General features: G+C 40.2%; 1 protein-coding gene across 4 annotated transcripts in view; it reads left to right on the forward strand.

Annotated features, from left to right (window-relative positions):
* Nucleotides 1-16,720, forward strand: part of LOC122562015 (protein phosphatase 1 regulatory subunit 7-like) — a 71,032-nt gene that overhangs the window by 30,049 nt on the left and 24,263 nt on the right. For 3 of the 4 annotated variants that reach the window (XM_043714411.1, XM_043714412.1, XM_043714410.1), the window contains 4 exons: nucleotides 5,026-5,097; nucleotides 5,197-5,252; nucleotides 13,414-13,537; nucleotides 14,445-14,527. In XM_043714411.1, the coding sequence (XP_043570346.1) occupies nucleotides 5,026-5,097; nucleotides 5,197-5,252; nucleotides 13,414-13,537; nucleotides 14,445-14,527 (335 nt within the window). The remainder of the gene's footprint in view (nucleotides 1-5,025; nucleotides 5,098-5,196; nucleotides 5,253-13,413; nucleotides 13,538-14,444; nucleotides 14,528-16,720) is intronic. The other variant, XM_043714414.1, reaches the window with a different exon arrangement.

Consider the following 16,720-nt stretch of genomic DNA (forward strand, 5'->3'; position numbering starts at 1 on the left):
GCCATGCTAAATTGCCCGTAGTGTTAGGTAAGGGGTAAATGTAGGGGTATGGGTGGGTTTCGCTTCGGCGGGTCGGTGTGGACTTGTTGGGCCGAAGGGCCTGTTTCTACACTGTAATGTAATCTAATCTAAAATCTAAATCTTACTTAAATTGCCATCTATATAGGACAAAAGGCACAAAAATATTTAGACAAATATGCCATGTGGACATTTGTGCTCCATTCCAACTCATCGTGTCTGCACTTACCCTTCCACGAGCATCCCAACCAAACCCACCTCCATACCCTATCCCTGTAACACCACATTTCCCATGGCTAATCCACTTAACCCCTACATCCCTGGACAGCATAGGGCAACTTAGCATGGCCAATCCACCTAACCTGCACATCTTTGGACTGTGTGAGGAAACCCATGCTTCCACAGGGAGAATGTGCAAATTCCACACAAACAGTCGCCAAGGGTGTAATCAAACCCAGATCCCTAATGTTGTGAGGCAGCATTGCTAACCACTGAGCCACTCTGCAACCTATATAAACACTGTGTAGATCATAGATATTGTATGTGATGTATGGATACTCCGTGCAGATTATATATGTGTAAACACTGTGCAGACCATAGAGACTGTGTTTGGGTTATAGATACACAATGCTAAATATAGATAAATAAGCACCTTGTAGATCGTAGACAATATAAGCATTATTTATAGCTGCTTGGGCTGATTATAGATATATGAACACCATATAGATCAAGGTCTCTGTGTGTAGGGTTATAGCTATATGATGATGATTATGTATATAAAAACACCATGTATGGGTTGTAAATAAATATTGCTGATTAAGGAGCTTTAAAAATTGTGTGTGTGATTATAAATACACAGTGCTAACTATAAATATTTAAATCCCACATATCTGTGTGGGTTATAGATCCCCTGTGAGGATTATAAATATATAAGTACCACATAGATGATAGCGCACATGCGCGGTGCCTATAGACTCCCTGTACTGATTATTTGCTTTTATTATCATGTGTACTCAAGTACAAAAGTATAAGAGAACAGTGAAGAGTGTATAATATCGCCACACAAGGTGTCATTTTAGGTGCAAGAACCTAGGTACAAAACTTTAGGATCTAAAAAATCTTGCTCTTAAAAAGTATAGCTGCACAAACACCATGTAGATCATAGGCACCGTTATGTGGTTATTGATAACTGGTACTGATTATAGTCAGGGATTTCTCCATAGGATGCATGAGTAAAACTTCCTCCTGCACTCTCCGCCACGTCACAAACTTTTACTTGACTGGGTAGTTTGCCTAGATTACACTCAGGAACACAATCTGACAACCATGTTACTGGCATGTCTATGCAGCTGGCCATGGAAGAAACTCTCCAAGGTTGCTGGAACTGCCAGATAGTCAGCACCTACTCAGTCCAAGAGAGAGGATGATCCCATGGCGTAAGCAATTAATAACTTGGTGAAAATGGACAAAAAGACACAAAGACAGCAGGAAGGTTTATTGGAAATGCTCGATAAACTTGGTTAAAGTTTGGAGGAGTTTACAAATATTATCGATGTCATGCTGACTCTGCTTGCACAAGCTGTCTGGCTCTTGACATGTACAGTTGCCATGGAAAGGTAGGACCACCAGAATGCTCAATGGCTGGCAAAAATGCATGCAGACTTGCACAGCATTGTTTTAGCATCAGCAGCAAGGTGACAGGAGTATAAGGAACTTTGATAACACTCCAGGTGCCCCTTCCTCACAAGGTCACCGGATAGTGCCAGCAGCCTGACAGCTGAAAGAGGATCTACACAGTGTTTCCCCAAAAGACTCTTCCCAGAATACTACAGAGGTACCTGATCCCTCCACCTTCACCTCCACCATGGCTGTGACCCCCAACCCTGTGGAAGCTGAAACCTAGAACAGTGAGCTTGCATCTGGCCAGGACATGCTCACTGGGTCTGGACTCTCTAACAACAAATTCTCCCAAAGTTGTTTGCCCAAACTTTCAAGGCCAACTGGTGACACAAGAGGGCAGTAAATATTAATGTTAATATTAATGTTACCAAGCTTCGCAATATCTGGTGCTCCCACATTTAATGATAAAACCATGTTATGCCTCATTGGGCATCAGGTAAAGAGTATCACTCCTTCATTTAGCATGTTATAGTGCTAAGGAAAAGTAGCTTCTGTCATTTGATTCTTGATCTTACAGATAAAATGACAGTCAAATTGCAAATATGTGGTGGAGGGCAGGCTTGCTCCAACCCAGCTGTACACCCTGTGAGTGCACCTAAGATATGGTGAGATGTTAAAGAAAAATAAAGCCTTCTGTGGGCACATGGGTGACACTTCATTGTACATAGAATACCACTATATCCCTAGAAATGAACATAGATATTGTGTAATCTGAGTTGATTACTCATACCTCTGAAGCCACTGGGACTTGAACCCAGGCCTCCTGGATCAGGAGTAAAGACACTACCACAATACCCCAAGAAATAACTATATTGTTGTGTGAATCATAGAAACCAGTTGTGAATTGGTTATGTATACTAATGGCCGATAATAAATACTGTGTAGAAAGCTATACTGTATGCAGTACTCTTTAAGTGATCTAATCAAGGTTTGATACAGATTTAATGCTACATTTGTCCTTTTTAAATCTACCCTTCTGATAATAAAGCTTAGTGCTTGGTATGTCATTTTACTGCTGATTTAGGATACTCACTGGTCCTGTGCTATGTGTCCTCTGGTGTAGCAAATCTAATTACAGAAGGTGCAATTCAGTTGTAGACTGTTTGTTTTGTACAACTAGCAGGACAAAAGGCCTAGAGTGTAAAATCAATCAGCAGTGAGCTGCCCCCTCTGACTGCTGAGATTGTGTTGCTGTGCTGTAATGATGAAAATTACTTGATGTAGAAACTTTGATCATTTTTTTCATTACTATCCTGATATTATAAATAGCTAAACTTGGTTTACTAGGTGGAAACAGTTATGTTTCCAGGCAGATTGTTATTTGACAAAGCCTTTAACAATTCCCATTAATGCTTTTATTATGTGGGAAAAACTGAAAGTACCTGTTACTAATAAAATGATGTGCCATTTTACAATTATGTTCTCTCAAGTTGGTTCATATCTATAGGTTAATTTAAACTCAGTTTGGTTTAGAACAAAGAACATTACAGCACAGGAACATGCTCTTTGTCCCTTCAATACTGCACCGATTCAGATCCTCTGACTAAACCTGACGTCTATTTTCCTGTATCCCTCTGCTCCTTGCCCATTTATGTACCTGTCTAGATACATCTTGAATGACGCTATTGTGCCTACCTCTACCACCTCGGTTAGCATGTGTTCCAGGCACCCACCACCCTCTGTGTCAAGAACTTTCCATGCATATCTCCCCTAAACTTTTCCCCTCTCACTTTAAACCTGTGACCCCTAGTAATTGAGTGCCCCACTCTGGGGAACAAGCTTCTTGCTACACACCTTGCCTATACCTGTCATGATTTTGTAGACCTCAATCAGGTTCTCCCTCGACTTCCGTCTTTGTAATGAAAATAATCATAATCTACTCAACCTCTCTTCATAGTTAGCAACCTCCATACCAGGCAACATCCGAGTGACCCTCCTCCTTTAGATGTCTTACCCCATAAGCAGATAAAGTGGATCACAAATCTGACCACGAGACCCATTTGTTTGGCTCCTAAGAACATTTCCACTGATTTCAACTAGTTCAAAAGGTCAAACAGTTACCTTCAGCATTCCTGTGTTGAGGGAAAATTTAAATTATGAGGTTGTTCTTAACTACTTAACATATTCAGGGATGTGGGTGTCATTGGCTGGGCCAGAATTTATTGCCAATCCCTAATGGCCCTTGAGAAGACGTTTTCTTGAACCACTGCAGTCCATTTGGTGTAGCCACGACCACAATGCTGTTATGAATGCAGTTCTGAGCCAGTGACAGTGAACCAACAGTGATATAGGATGACAAGTGACTTTGTTACCAGGTGGCAGGTAAACCAGACTCAACTGTGATATCTCTTGGTTGAGCAGCTTGCTTATACTTTGAAACAAAAACCAAATAGTGTGGATGCTGGAGATCTGAAGTAAAAAACAGAAAGTTCTGGGAAAACTCAGCAGCTCAGGTCAAATTCCATGCATTTATCTGTGGAGCGACCTAAGAGTTAACATTTTGAGTCTGATATGACTCTTCCGAAGAACTAAGCCTGCTGATGCTTACTGTCTTGGCTCACATGTGAAAAACTTCACTTAATTGAGTCTCTGGCACTTGCTGACAAGCTGCACTTCATCACAATTTGAGGAAAGGAGATTTTAAATAAAAATATTATTTCTTTTTATGTTCAACTGGATTCCCACCTTTTTGACCAACCAAGAATAGTGAAAAATTACTTATCTCTTGAAACAATGATATTTGTGTTGATTTTCTCACTTTCCTTCTTCCCCAGAAGGTTTAGCCACTGGCAGGGGATGATTCCACAGGGGGTTGACTCCAATACCTTGGTTCTGATCATTATTTGTGATCAAGTGTGTTATTCAAATTGCTCTGTTCTTCGCCAACATCCGTAAACTTGGATTTCTACCTGTGGTCTCTGCATAATAACCAGCATCAAAAGCCCTTCCCTTCTCCCCAACCTTCTGCACCGCCAGCAGTGGTAGTAGAGTCAGATACATTAGGGACGTTTAAGCAACTCTTGGATAGGCACATGGATGATAGTAACATGAAGGGTATGTAGGTCAGTTTGATCTTAGTGTAGGATAAAAGGCACAACATCGAGGGCTGAAGGGCCTGTACTGTTCTATGTTCCATGTTCCATTTCTCCCCTCTGTCCATAGGCACTGAATTTAAACGTGTGCACTGACTGTGATCAGTTTGCTTATTACAAACTGAGGGGGAATTGAACCTTTGAACACTCTGGCCTCCCTCAATGGTGAGACAATAAATAAACACACATTCTAATTCTTTGGTGCATTTTCTAATTCTATCACATTCCCCATCAGTTACAGGAACTCGATTTATCCAACAACAAAATATCAGAGGTCCGGGGGTTGTCTTTACTGGAAACTTTAACGGTGAGTAATGGAAAAGAATCAACTGTAATTAAGTTAATCTCATATATTTTGCCAACACTGGTTGACTTGAATTGTACTGCTTTTCTGTTTCTACTGCAGTCAGTTAACCTCTCTGGGAATGTTCTGCACTGCACCGAATGTCTTGGATCTCTTTGGTGAGTTTGGTGTTATTCCATTAAACCATTAAAAAGATTGGATGAGATCTTTATCTTCTTTGTACCACAGGCTGTGCTCACCTGCCTCGATCATGAATTATAAGCTCATCTCCTCCTTCAGATTCGCATTGTGGTTAGATATGTTATAGAACAGATCTGTCATTGGAAGAATACTTCCTGTATGCAATAGGTATAGCAAGTCTGCAACCATAATCAATATCTTAACTGTCTTTTTTTTGCCCTACTGCATGGAGGGAATCTCCCCCAGGATATATCTGCAGCTTTTAATCCTCATTTTGTGTCTATGGGTATTGATCCAGTCTCTCTTCTCAGTAGGATTTCTATTTATATTTAATAACCTGACCAGCTTCATCCTTTAATTATATTTACATGATGCTGCAAATTAAGTAAATTAAGTAAACTACTACTAAGTTATTGTGCCTGTCAATAGTACTGCCTCGTTTGCAGTCTGTCATGTGGTCCAAATCTGATGGCAGTTGAAGCTATTGGGCATCTATTTCATGCTCCATTAGACATAAAAATCACTATTAAATGATCATGGTTTCATTTTAGGCATTTGATATTCATCCAAGTGTTTATTGCAAAACCAGTTATCTAAAATTTATTCCCTTCATAAACGCTAATCTTTCTCATTTGTTTGCAGGCCAGATGGGGTATTGGTAGATAATAACTCATCTTGTCCTTGCGTGCCTCCAGCTGCTTTGCAATGTGCTGTTAGAAAGTGTATTCATGTTTTTATTGTTATTGCTTTCATGTGTCAACCTTTTTTTACTTCATGCTGAGCAAGTGAACCACTGAATACCTAAAACTGTCGCCACCTCTTGCAAAGACAGCTCTGTACTCTGGCTGCAAAGCAGTACATGCTGTGTAGCATTACAAAATACTGCATAAGGCTAGCCCTATAATTTACAGGCTGCGTTGTCTTTTGAATTAATCTCCACCACCTGAGCATTAAATTATTCATAAATGCATGTAATTTGAGGCTGAAAAGGGTGTGGGTGGTGGGTGGGGTGGAGGAGTTGAGGAAAAGAACACAGAACAGTGAATGTAGCAATTTTGACGTGCTGAAAGGATGTTATCTATGCCTGTTACCCTTCAAGCGTCGTCTTTAAATGGTAGATGTAGCAGATGGTGATTAATTGTTGACTGGGTTTTAGACTGCAAAGATCATCTTGTACTAAAACTGTTAAACATAGCCTTATTGAAACAAAGGCTGCTGCCTTCCTTTCTCAAACTGCTCCATACCCCTACCATTCTCGTTCCTACTTACTTTTGCCAGCATTGTCCCTCAGAAGACTGCCCCTTCTTCTAATGATTTCTGAACTTAAAACCAGAAATCCTACAAGCTATTCAACTGTAGGTGTTAGTTCCTTTGTTTATATATGTCTCTTACTTTTTCAATCATCTACATTTCCCTCTTTATCTTGTTGCCTGCCTTCCATCACTGTCGACAACCTTGCCTTGTTCTCTCTTACTGTCCCTGCACCATATTCTAACAGGGATCACTAGTTGGGAATGCTGATTGTTTTTCTCCTTAGTCCCCCACACACAAATTCAGAATTTATTGTTTAAGAAATACTGGCACTTGAATCTGTACATAATAGCTCCCTAACTCTATTTGCTATGCCAGTTCAGCAACAAAGAAAACCAATATAATGCAATATATTGTAGTTCATTGCCAGGATAAGCAATCACCACTTCGAAGTTGAGCTAAGTTACCGATATGTGGCCTTGAATTAGGGAAAGAAAGATTTATTTGTGTGGTGATTTTCCCAACTGGCAGACATCCCAAAACACTTTGCAGCCAATGAACTACATTTGAAGCGTTGTCATTGTAGAAAATGTAGTAGTAATTTGCACACACCTTCCACAAACAGCAATATCATAGTGATCAGATAATCAAAAAAAAATCAGATAACCTATTTCCATAATGTTGATTGAGGGATAAATATTGATGAGGATGCCAGAGATAACTCCTTTGTTCTTCAAAATAACACCATGCAGTTAGTTTAAAGCCTGTTCTGAAAGATAGCACTTCCTACAGTGTAGCACACCGTCAAGTATTTCACTGGAATGTCAGTCTAGATTTTGTGCTCAGGCCCAGTGTGAGACTGGAACCTAGAACCTTATGACACAGAGGTACATGTGCTATCTACAAAGCCAAAGCCAGCATACAGTTAGAAGAAAATCAGTTAGGGTTCTTGCCCTGGTCACTTTTCCACTTACCGGTCATCTTTGCCATCCATATTGTGGTATGCATGTATGGGAGGACAGGATTATGCTAATCTGTCATGACCTACAGTTGAATAGCTTGTTGGGCTGTTGTGTGAATATTGATCACCTGGGTTAGCATGATGAGGTAACTGAAGCCTATAGAACAAAAGGGAGGGAAGCTATCGAACATTCGGGTAAATGCACAGAGGAAGCATTGCTGAGTTCTGTGATAATGCAGCTGGGATGCTAGCAACTTTAAGGCACCTTTCCTTTCACGCAGTGCTGCTAACTGCAGGTGAATGGCTCTTTCATTGTTATTCACAATGTTTGATGGTTTTGGAAGTTTAGACTCCAAGCGGAGCTTTGTATTCTAGTGGATGGCCTGTGTTACTGTTGTGTTACCTCTCTCTGCATTAAATTGCACTGCTAAACTTAGAGCAGGTTTTTGCATTTAGGTTAAGTAGTGAGGTCTCCACATTGGCCTTTATAATGCACCGTGAAGAAATGACAGTTTATGAAATGACAGTCTACTACTCCAAGACCAGATATTAGATTAGATTACATTACAGTGTGGAAACAGGCCCTTTTGCCCAACAAGTCCACACCAACCCGCGGAAGCGCAACCCACCCACACCCCTACATTTACCCATTACCTAACACTACAGGCAATTTAGCATGGCCAATTCACCTGACCTGCACATCTTTGGATTTGTGGGAGGAAACTGGAGCACCCGGAGGAAACCCACGCAGACACGGGGAGAATGTGCAAACTCCACACAGTCAGTCACCTGAGGTGCGAATTGAACCGGGTCTCAGGCGCTGTGAGGCAGCAGTGCTAACCACTGTGCCACCATGCCGCCATATCAAAGGACATTTGACTTGGGTCAAGTCTTATACCAGATTTGTGCCAGGTACATTATCTACTCAGCTGGGACTTCCCTCAATTGTGTGGGAAATGTGTTTTCAGCAAATGTGATGAAATCTGTTAATTCATGTGCCAGTTAGCTGTTATCTATCATTACTGAAACTTGAGTCTAACTGACGGCTAAGGTTGTGTGTGGTTCAGATGCTAATCTCAAAAATCTGCATTTCTTATAAATCTTTTAGCCAAAAACTACATATCAGCATCAGATGCCACGACTTCAGTAACTGCAAATGAAATGGCTAATGATGACAGCATTATTTGCAATTGGAATGCTTTGTTTTTCTTGGAAGGCAATTTGGTGGGGGGAGGGGATGTTGCGTTGATGGTGTGGTCGCACACATTTTTAATTAGATTGTCTGAAGATTTCCATAATAGAGAAACACCAGTTTTATACTGGGAGAGTTTGGGTCACAATCATGTTTTACACCTTGCTTGATGTTCATTTCATTGAAGTCATCAGAATGAAAAATGGGGCATGGAATATATGAATCAGCTGTCTTGACCTGACTCTGTTAGATTAAAATCAGGCTTAAAATATTTGTAATTTCTTTCAACCCATCCCACCTGGTTTTATGTCTCGTAAACAGAATGCAGTGGTTGCCTAGGTTTAACCAGAATTTATTTTGATGGGAACGAACCTCCAAATTCAAGTCAAGGATTCCCAATAACTTGTCCTGTCAAAGTTTGGATTTAGACTTGGCAAACTCTCTTTTGGAAACCACAAGGGTGTAGATTAAACAGGCAAATCATTACAGCAATGGTTGAGATTCTTGGGATAATTTTTACTGGCTTCAATTATGTTTGCTGTCCAGTCTTCATGCCTGTAGCCATACATCTTAGGCACCAGATGTCCCTGGTGATGTATTGTTTCAGCCTCGTTGATTCAGCTTTCAAGTCTCTGGAGATTACAGTAAGTCTTTTATGTAAATCCAGAGCCGAAAGCTTTAATGTGAAATCTGCGTGCATGCATGTAATTACTGAAAAGTGGCATCAGCTGCACATCCAAATCTCATACAGTTGAACAAGATAATTTTTTCTCTTAAAAGAAATACAAAAGCTATTTGTTTACAAGTACCAATACCTAAAAGATTAAATTTAAATCTATATGTCATTTCGATCATTTAAAATGGGAAAATTTGCCTTGAATGTTTACTCCGTCTGAACTTCGGGTAATTGCATTGTGTGTTCTACAGATCTAATTGTCTTTTACTCTTATGGGCATTGAGGCTATAAGTTTATACTTCAGTGAATAATGCAAGTCCAGTCCTTGAATAGTGTCTCTAGTTTAAATCTGTCACTACCCAGATAGACACAACTTACATTTATATAGCATCTTTAACAAAAAAAAACTTCCCAAGGCATTTCGCAAGAGCATGATGAAACAAAATATGAAACATGGGCACAGAAGGAGATGTAAGGGTAGGTAACCAAAAGCTTGGACAAAAAAGTAGATTTGAAGACTTGCTTAAAGGAGTAAAAAGAGGTAAAGTGGAAGAATTGTTTTGGGGTGGGGGAGGGGATGGAAGCGTGATGGGAATTAGGACCTTGGTAGCTGAAGGCACAACCACTGATAGTAGAGTGATTAAAATTGGAGATGCTTAAGAGGCTAGAATTAGAGGATTGCTGTTATCCTAGGCTGGGTACTGAGCAAATTATTATAACTAAAAGCTGACATGTTCTCAGGTCCTGGTAGACTTCATTGTAGAGTCTTAATAAATTTGGAATATAAAGCTAGTCTCAGTAATAAAGAATCATCAATAGTTGTGTAATCCCATTTCGCTCAATAATGTCCCTTGAGAAAATAATCTAATGTCCTTACCCAGTCTGGCCTACATGAACTCCAAACCCACAGCAATGTGGTTAATTCTTAACTGCCCTCTGAAGTGGCTGAACAAACCACTCAGTTCAAGGGCAAATAGGAATGGGTAACGAATGTTGGCCGAGCCAGTGACATTCATGTTCCATGAAAGAATAAAGAAAAAAAAGCTGTGAAATGTCTCACCTCACAACCCCTTCTTGGACCAGAAGAATGAGAAAAGATATTACATTTTACCAGCCGCAAATTCATGTAATTCACATGCTTTATTTTTGCATACTGAGGCTGAGTAGTTGTTCATTCAGTTGCAGGGTGTTTTCTTCACTTGGTTTTGTGTTATAAATCCTGATAAAACTACAATCACATTTTTCTTCTGTTAAACAATATACTACTTTTATAACGTTTTGATCAGCGTTCTAGGAATAGAAACCTGGATTTATGTTCAAGAAAGTTAACTGGTGCAAAATAATAAGGAAAATAAATCAACATGCAAGCACTCAGAAAACAATGTACTTTTTAGTAATTAAAATTTGCCAGATCTGGTTGTGATTCAATAGAATCGAGAATGCAGTGCAACTAGGCCAATGTAATGTACTGAAAGCTGAATGGGAGCTCCTGTTTTCAGTTTGAGTTCTGTAAGAACCAGTTTGATTTTGGTGTTGTGTGGGGTACAGATTTTCTGTAACCTGTGGATGTAAAGCAAAATGGTATGTGTGGTGTCATGATAATGTCAGCCTTGGCTCAGTTGGTTAACATTTTCACCTCTATGTAAAGGAACCAGCAGCAGGTAGCGATGGTGAGAACTGAGCAAGCAAACTCAGCACTTCGCTGGGACCCCCACACGAAGGTGGCAATGGTGAGGGAGGACAGCTGGACCCTTCGACTGGATTCTTGCTGACAAAAAGGTGCCTTTGATGGAACGAGAGCTGAAAGGAAAGGGGAGCAGACAGAGAAAAGATTCTGCAGCCAAGTGTAACTCGCAAGCTTTGTTTCATGCACAAACTATATATATAAAATTTTTTGTTTATCTTTAATCTCTCTCCCTGTTCTAATAACCTGATGCCAGTGGAGTAAAGAATCCTTGCTTCATGATCCTTGGGCCTTCTGTCTGTTCAAATCTCATGTTGCATTTCTTGCACAGTCAGCAGGATTCAACTGATGGCAGATGAGTCTGGCTGAGATGGTAGCTTATGTTTGAGGAGTTGAAAATGACCATGAAGAAGGCTGAAGCTGTTCCAAGATCATTGGAAGCTTAGATTTCTGCAGATGAAACTGGAGCTTTAGACCAAAACTAGGCAAAGGCTCCCCATATGCATTCTCTTCACACTGTGGAGGAAGGACATGGCATTTCTGGTGAGTTATTTTACTTGCCAATAAGTAGGAAGATTCAAAGGACAACTGAAACACCCGAGTAGAAGCTGGTCTGATTGTGGCGTCTAAGCACCTCTACACGAGTAGGCGCTACTCCTGATGGAACATTTACATGGGAAATGCTGGAAAGTGGTGCAGTTGGTGAAATAAGTCTGCTGCAGATCTTTGAGGTATTGACAAGAATTTTATGGGGATCGCAGTAGCCTGATGCAGTGTGGGGTCCTGTGTTACATTTCAGCATCAGAAGATCCACAATGGATCTAAGTTCTTAGCCTGCACTGTCACTGAGAGAATGCAGCAGTGTTTTGGATAAGACAAAAACCTCTTCCTGCTCAGTCAACACAACAATTCCCACAGCACCCTATCCAGTGTTCTGGATAACATTTTTCCCTCCAGAGTATGCTATAGATTATCTAATCATTTGCTGATTCTGGAATCTTGCCTTGCCGAATTCAGCAGTTGCTTTTCTATGTGTTACAACAACAGCAGCACTTTAGAAAAAAATCCATTGTTTGTAAAGAACTTTGAGATGCCAAGGTCACAAGATGCACAAATTTTAAGTTTTTTTTCCAGTTTGCTCCTTGCAGGGAGCTTGCTATGTCCTACACTGAAATTGATTTACTGGGATCAAGTATTCTTTGGGTTAAAGGAAACTGCAGATAGAGTGGGAAGGGGTCTTGGACCCTGCCAAGATCAAAACATAGTTAAAGGACTTTCCAGCTAGCCTCAAATTTTATGATGTGATGGGGCAGTTTAGTTGCGTTGGGGATGAGCACCTAGATGCAGGCCAATGAGGCCTGTGACACAGGCACCCACTTGGGTGCATGGGCAGTCAGATGGATTTCTCCCCTCGCGCTTCTTTCAGCAATAGTGACCAAGCTGCTGCTTCTGTTTTTATTTGAATTTTAAAAAAATGTTGTTGATAGTGCATCGTCACGTCGAATCACTGCAGCTGTGTGCTGCTTTGAAATCAGGAGGCCTCAGATCAGCCCTCCAACTTCAAAATCCCTACTTCTAGATATTTTCTAATCGCCTTCTCAGAGATGTTATTACGGACCCCTGGAGTAGGTGGATCTTGAACCCAGGTCTCCTGGTTCAGAGGCAGAGACGCTACCACAATGTAACAAAAGCCCCTCACATGCTGCTGCTAACCTGCCATAAGCGAGTTAAGGAGATGGCATGGTCAAAATTCCTGTTCCCCTGAGGGTGGGTTTGAGACCCAAAAATACTTGCTCCTGTTCCCTGCCCACAAATGACCATGAAGAAGGTGGATTGTACTGTTTGAATGAATAACACATTCATTAGCTCAATTTTAATTAAGAGATATTGAATACACATTTGGCTTTATTTTATTCAAGAGGTATTCCTGCAAACGATATCTTTATGGAATATTGTTCTGACGTCATAACTGGCCAGCAGGCCTTCAGACATCTTCCTTTCTTACCTATGTTTTCCTTTGCTTTTTCCAGTTGAAGATATATTGTTGTGAATGGTGTTGCCACTTCAACTTTTTCTTGGAGTGAATACACTGTGAGAGGGCATTATTGTCTGATGTTGATCAACATAATCATAATTCTCTTGGTATTGCTTTATCTTCCAGCGGGTAATATCACATTATTACAACCTTCTAAATGACTTTTGAAAATAGTATTTTGTTAACTAAAAAGGTATTACATGATTAAAATTCAAAACTCATTTCAGTGTGTTGATAGCTGTTAATTTGATGATGTACATAAGGAGGCACATTATCCTTCCTGTGATTTCTCAGTCTTCCAGCTACTATTTTTATTATGCTCACAGTTGGTGTTTCTCAGTTCTTTGCAGGAATTGAATCTTGCTGATAACCAGCTGAAGTCTGTTAGCAGCTTTGCTCAACAATTCCCTAACCTCGAAGTTCTTAATGTAGTCAAAAATGACATTGACGTCAGGGAGGGTCTAGTAAGTTTAATTGTTTCATAAACGTACGGAATGGTTGCCTGAGTGATAAATAGGACTTTGATTTTGCTGATGAAAGAAAAATTTTGTTCATACTTGTCATCTTGCACTCTTCTAGAATTACCAATATTAAGGAAAAATAACATTTATATTGTTTGGGAGAAGAGTGCACTATCAGCTTAATCACTAACTGGTGCATTCTTCATGACAATACCTCCACCAAAGTTAAAAATCACACAACACCAGGTTATAGTCCAACAGGTTTAATTGCAAGCACTAGCTTTTGGAGTGCGGACAACCACCTGATGAAGGAGCTGCGCTCTGAAAGCTAGTGTTTCCAATTAAACCTGTTGGACTATAACCTGGTGTTGTGTGATTTTTAACTTTGTACACCCCAGTCCAACACCGGCATCTCCAAATAATAATTTGTTTCATACAGTATACATATTGTTTTCTCTTTACTTTGATACATTCCTGATGAAGAGCTCATGCCTGAAACACCAATTCTCCTGTACCTTGGATGCTGCCTGATCTGCTGTGCCTTTTCAGTGCCATACTTTTCGACTCTCGCCTCCAGCATCTGCCGTCTTCATTTTCTCCTATTCTTGCGAATTGTCCTGATGAGTACAAAACAAAATTCCTTGAAAAGTTGCCCTTTTTAAAGCAATTCTCAATCTCTGTACAAATTACCAAGAGAACAGTAGTTCATTGATTTATTAGTTTGTATTTTCTACGCTATTGAGAACAAACTGGTAATTTATGATCATTTGAGTGTTACATACCATATAATGTAGATCAGCATGCCTATCTAATGAAAATAATGTTTGACCTTTCAGAAAAATGTTAATTGCAGCTGTTCTGTGAACGGCTGAGTTCAAGAACTTATTATGTCAATATTCTTTTCTTCAAGAAATCTCTGACGCGGTGCTTCCACCTAGTGGAACTGAATTTAATTGGCAACATAGCTGAGACATCAGAGGAGGATGAAACCATGTGAGAACTATATATTTGTAAGACTTGTATTAACTGACAAAGTATTGAAGAAAAGAAGTCTGATTTTAATTTGTTCATAGTCTCCCACTTTCCAGATACAGCTCATATAAATTCCTGCTTCTAATATTTTTTTAGCAATTCTCCACTACTAACAATTCTATGTTTATTTAAGAAAGGCAGCACGGATTTGTTAACGTCATTTTTTTTCTAACTAACTTATTTGCTGTTTTTTGATAAGATAATATTGAGGGTCAATGTGGTGAATGTGAACTTCCAAATTGTATCTGACAAAGTGCCGCAAAACAGGTTTGCCAGCAAAATTAAAGCCCGTGGGATAAAAAGGATAATGGTGGCATCAATGTGAAGTTGGCTAGGTGATGGGAAAAAGGTGGTGGTGAATTGTTGATTTTGCTCTTGAATAATGTGAATAATTTATGGGCGGCACGGTGGCACAGTGGTTAGCACTGCTGCCTCACAGCGCCTGAGACCCGGGTTCAATTCCCGCCTCAGGCGACTGACTGTGTGGAGTTTGCACGTTCTCCCCGTGTCTGCGTGGGCTTCCTCTGGGTGCTCCGGTTTCCTCCCACAGTCCAAAGATGTGCAGGTCAGGTAAATTGGCCATGCTAAATTGCCCGTAATGTTAAGTAAGGGGTAAATGCAGGGGTATGGGTGGGTTGCGCTTCGGTGGGGCGGTGTGGACTTGTTGGGCCGAAGGGCCTGTTTCCACACTGTAAGTAACCTAATCTAATGTATACAGTGGGATTTAGAGGGATCAGTATTAGGGTCACTGCTTTTCTTGACCATATTAATTAGTTGTTAAAATGTGTAAACAATATATAATAAAAGAATGTAGTATACTTTGAGTCACCCAGAAAGGCAGTCTAAAGATGCCATTCGACAGCTGATTTAGTCTGTGTAAATACATTTTTGTCCAACTTCTTAGCCTATTATTGACTTTTCACTCGAAACACCCCAGCCAAGTCAAGCGTGGTTACTTGGGGAAGTTACCAGACTCCGATCAGCAATTGGAAAATTGTACCCTAGCCTTTTGAGTAGGTGGGAATACATTAGGTTCCTTATATATGAACTATCCAGGTCACAGTCTCTTAGCATCGACATTTTCAATATTTTTATATTAAATGATACAGAGAGACCCAAGAAGCTGAGTTTGTGGTGATTTAGTAAAGGTGTTCAGCATCATGAAGGATTGTGATAGAGTGAGTGCACTGACAGATATAGTTTCCCTTAAAAGGGGATCCTAATTTCATATTAACCTAATGGAAACTATGTTCATTCCATGCACTGAGTAGAATGTGCTTATATTCTTTGGAGAATCAAATGCGAAGTGATATTATTGAACTGTATAACATCCTTAGAGGTCTTTGTAGAGTAGATGCTGAGAGACAGCTTTCATCCTGATTGGAAAATCCAGAACTTGGGATGGAGTTATACAGCACTGAAACTCATCAATGATGACCAGTTTTCCTAAACTGAATTAGTTCAATTTTCCTGTATTTGGCCCATATCCCTCTGAATCTTTCCTATCCATACACCTGTCCAAATGCCTTTTAAATGTTGTAATTGTACCCACTTCTACCAATTCCTCTGGCAGCTCATTTCATACAAGCCACCACCCTCTGCGAATAGGTTGCCCCACTTTCTCCTCTCACCTTAAACTTATGCCCTCTAGTTTTGGACTACCCAACTCTGGCAAAAAAAAACTTGACTATTCACCTTATCTTTGGCCCTCATAATTTATAAAACTCTATAAGGTCACACCTCAGCCTCCAATGCTCCAGGGGAAAGAAAAGTCCTAGCTTATCCAGCCTCTCCCATAACTCAAACTCTCCAATCTTGGAAACATCCTTGTAAATAGTTTTTGCACCCTTTCCAGTTTAATAACATCCTTCTTGTTGCAGGACGACCAGAATTGTACACAGAATTCTAAATGTGGCCTCACCAATGTCTTGATCAGCCTTAACATGATGTCCCAACTCCATGCTGTTAACTGAAAAAGACAAGCGTGCCAAATGTCGTCTTCACCACCCTGTCTCCCTGTAACACAACTTTCAAGGATGGTAGTCTCAGGATTAGCTGCTGGCTGTTTAAGATAGAGATGAGATATTTCCTTACTCAAAGTGCTGTGAGTCTTTGGAATTCTCTGCCTCAGAGGCCTGAGGATACTCAGTTGTT

The sequence above is a fragment of the Chiloscyllium plagiosum genome, chromosome 24 (genome assembly GCF_004010195.1).
Source record: "Chiloscyllium plagiosum isolate BGI_BamShark_2017 chromosome 24, ASM401019v2, whole genome shotgun sequence".
NCBI lineage: Eukaryota > Metazoa > Chordata > Chondrichthyes > Orectolobiformes > Hemiscylliidae > Chiloscyllium > Chiloscyllium plagiosum.